A 3,435-nucleotide genomic window follows, 5' to 3' on the forward strand; every position below is an offset into this window, starting at 1 on the left:
TCTATCTAAATACAAAAAAGATACTTGGTAGAAATTAAAATTATTTTAAATTTCGTAATGCATGTGTAAGTAAATTCTCAGCATAGCATTCATAATCCAAATACATTATTCCAGAGCCATTCACTTAATAACTTAAAATATGAGGGCTCATATAAAACTCGGCCAACTTGAATGTTTTTCCCCACAATTCTATACCATCATTTTCTATTTACCATGCTCAAAATTGCAATTATTAATTATTGACGAAGTAATCTAAAATATCGGTAAAGTTTAAAAACATTTACTCTCTGAAAATTTAATTTTGAAATCAAACTTTTATTTACAAATTTGCAACTCCAAAACTGAAAATAATTAAATCCCAAATAAATTAGAAATGTGATGAAAATTAAAATTTTTAATTTTGAAAGGTTGAAATTTGCATCCTTTCCTGATCGACTTTCCGAAAATTCTGAAGGGATGAGACAGCATAGGGCCAGCTGGGTCCATCCTCTTCCATGACGTGAGGTCCATGTAATAATATAAGTTCAAAATCTTGTAGAATTTTGTCCAAATAAATAATTTTCCAAATTCCAACTGAAATATGAACACAACCTATTTCTTATATGTATATTTATATGTCTGCCAATTGCATTACAGTACGAAGATTTGTTCGAAGTCTTCCAAAATATCCAATGGACATTTTAACCATTAGAAGAAAAATGCAATTTGTATTCTTTAAATAGTGACTGACAACAGCCTTCATTGGATTCATTTGCAAATATGATAAATCTTGACAGGTTCTCGCAATAGGATAGGAGATGGAGACAATGGAAAATATGCTTTTCGAAGCAGCAGCTGAGGGAAATGTGAATTCATTGAAGAAGCTGCTTCAAGAAGATCCAATAATTCTTGATAGAGTAATAGTTAATAGTTACTCTGATACTCCTTTGCACGTAGCAGCAATATTGGGACATATTGATTTCGTGAAGGAAATCATAAGATGAAGACCTAAATTTGCACGAGAATTGAATTTATGTCAATCATCGCCTCTTCATTTGGCATCTGCTAAAGGTTATATCTGTTGGGAATTGATTTAAACATGCACAGCGGAATTTAACAAATTTCAATTCCCATTCAGGATTCAGCTTTGTATTTAGATAAAAATTGTGATGAGAAATATACCTTTTGTGTGATTTGCAAACTCTTTCGCGTTATTCCTTTCCAGCAGCTTGAATCTGCCTCCCACAACTGTCCAATTGTGCAGCCTCCAATGAAATCCACACAGAGAGGAAACAGCAACTGCTAGGGTTTCTTTCTTGTGCTAACAAGAACAATGAATAACTTAATGGACCTCAAACCCTAGCTGCACATATATATAAACCAAAACGGACCCGGCCCGGTCCGGTCCAATATTTAATTAATCCAATTAATCAAACCCGGTCCGTGAATTAATTAATCCAATTAATTAATTCGGGATTATAAATAAGAAATTCAATTAATTAATTTATCCAACGATTGTTAAATTAATCAATTAACAATTTGCAGTCTTCCAATTCTCTTTTGTGTGCGACCCATTAGGTTCCCGACCACGATGCCTAACGTCGTGAAATATTATTTTGATCTAATCAAAATCGATAAATTAATACACCCTTTTAATTTATCGTCAATTCACATTCGCCGTCCCTGATTGACATCTAGCAATGTGTCAGGGCAATACATGTGACGGGAAATGTCACGTGGTATGACAAAACCAAAATCGTTCGTTTACCGTGGAACTATTATCCCTTCGTCAATACGATCCGATCAATTACGAGATATGGAATTGTGTCAATCTCGATCATCGATCATATCTTTCATTCCACTATTAAGTCAATATAAATCGAAAACTCCTTTTCGACATATGAGTACACCTTGGCCAAGGATTTCATTATCGACTTAATTGAATGAAACGCAGATCATAATCTCCTACTATCTAAGAGTGACGAATCCTTTATTGATCAATCACAACCTTCATAGATTCTTGACGTACCCGAACGATGTCGTATTAGCGGCCCTTTTCAGAGCAACATCCAACACCGCCAAAGTATGACTGTCCTCATATAGGGTACTATGACGACCTCAAGTCAAAGGATCAATCCCACTACCGAACGTTAGAGATTAGTCACTGACACTCAGATAGTTATCCATGTGGAATCTCTTAGCGGGTCTCCAATGTTTTGTTCTACAACAAAACATCCACATGTTTATTTAAGTGTCACCACACTTTAGCTCGTGAGATCAGCTACTTACTTCATAAGTAAGAAATGCCACACGTGATGGTCTAACTGTATTAACGATATCTGTATCTCGTTATTATTTACGACCATGGTTTATTCAAGATCCAATTATATGTAATTTGTATCTCGCAATCACAACTCCTTGTGATTAACAGATTACCTAAAAATTGAGTCTTCGGATTCTATTATTTAATATTATTTATTACAAATTTAATTTAAATAAATAATAGATCTCGCCAAAATCAAATGCATTAAATATATTAAAAGCGTTTACAACCTAAATCTATTGGATCTAGGGCATAACACTTACAATATCGAGGTAGTTAAAGTGTTGTTACCAGCTGATCCTCTAATGTGCCTAGCTCGAGATAGAAATGGGCTGACGCCTCTCCATCTGGCAGCCATCAAAGGCTGGATTGAAACCGTGAAACAGTTGGTTCAAGCAAATCGTGATGCAGCTCAAGTGATCGTGGGTCAAGGGCAGACTATTCTGCATTTGTGTGTGAAGTACTATCAGATTGAGGCCTTAAAGCACTTGGTGAATACCATTAGAGATCAAGATTTCACAAATTGTAAAGATAGTGATGGAAACACTATCTTACACTTGACAATAGCTGTAAACAAGTTGAGGTATGCCAATAGCTCTATTTTCACACTTGAATTCAACCAAACCCATTTTTCTTCATTTTAATTTTGAGAAATAACCGAACTTTTTGTGTCAGATGTTTATAAATGGAATTAACCATTTGGTAGGGAGAATTTAGAATCGAAAACAAAAGAGAAGCTTTAATATTCTTTTGTATAATGTCAAAATATTGTATACCAAACACATATTAAATATTTTTAAATGTCTCCAGACAGTTAACTTTTTGCTTATGGAGTCTGTAATACAGGAATGGATGTTTTGATCCATAGTAGAACAGATTTGAGGGATGAAGAAATTGAAGAATCTCTGAAATGTGCTGGAGCATTTGGATCAACGGGAAACAATTCATTAGTCCAAATTAATCATAATATTACTAGTCCAGGCTCGAATTTGTCCTATGAACACCAAGATTTGTCCTCAAATGTGAAAAAGAACGGAAGTGAAAAGATGATTAAACAGAAAGATGATTGGTTGGAGAAAAAACGAAGTGCATTAATGGTAGTGGCTTCTTTAATTGCAACCATGGCATTTCAA

General features: G+C 34.4%; 1 protein-coding gene across 1 annotated transcript; it reads left to right on the forward strand.

Annotated features, from left to right (window-relative positions):
• The first annotated feature begins 797 nt into the window (after positions 1-797).
• Positions 798-3,045, forward strand: LOC111373476 (ankyrin repeat-containing protein BDA1-like). Its single transcript, XM_022996012.1, has 3 exons — positions 798-962; positions 2,575-2,885; positions 3,009-3,045. Exons 1-3 carry the CDS (start codon positions 798-800, stop codon positions 3,043-3,045), a joined length of 513 nt encoding a protein of 170 aa, XP_022851780.1.
• The last annotated feature ends 390 nt before the right edge of the window (positions 3,046-3,435 follow it).

The sequence above is a fragment of the Olea europaea genome, unplaced genomic scaffold, assembly GCF_002742605.1.
Source record: "Olea europaea var. sylvestris unplaced genomic scaffold, O_europaea_v1 scaffold11365, whole genome shotgun sequence".
Lineage (NCBI taxonomy): Eukaryota > Viridiplantae > Streptophyta > Magnoliopsida > Lamiales > Oleaceae > Olea > Olea europaea.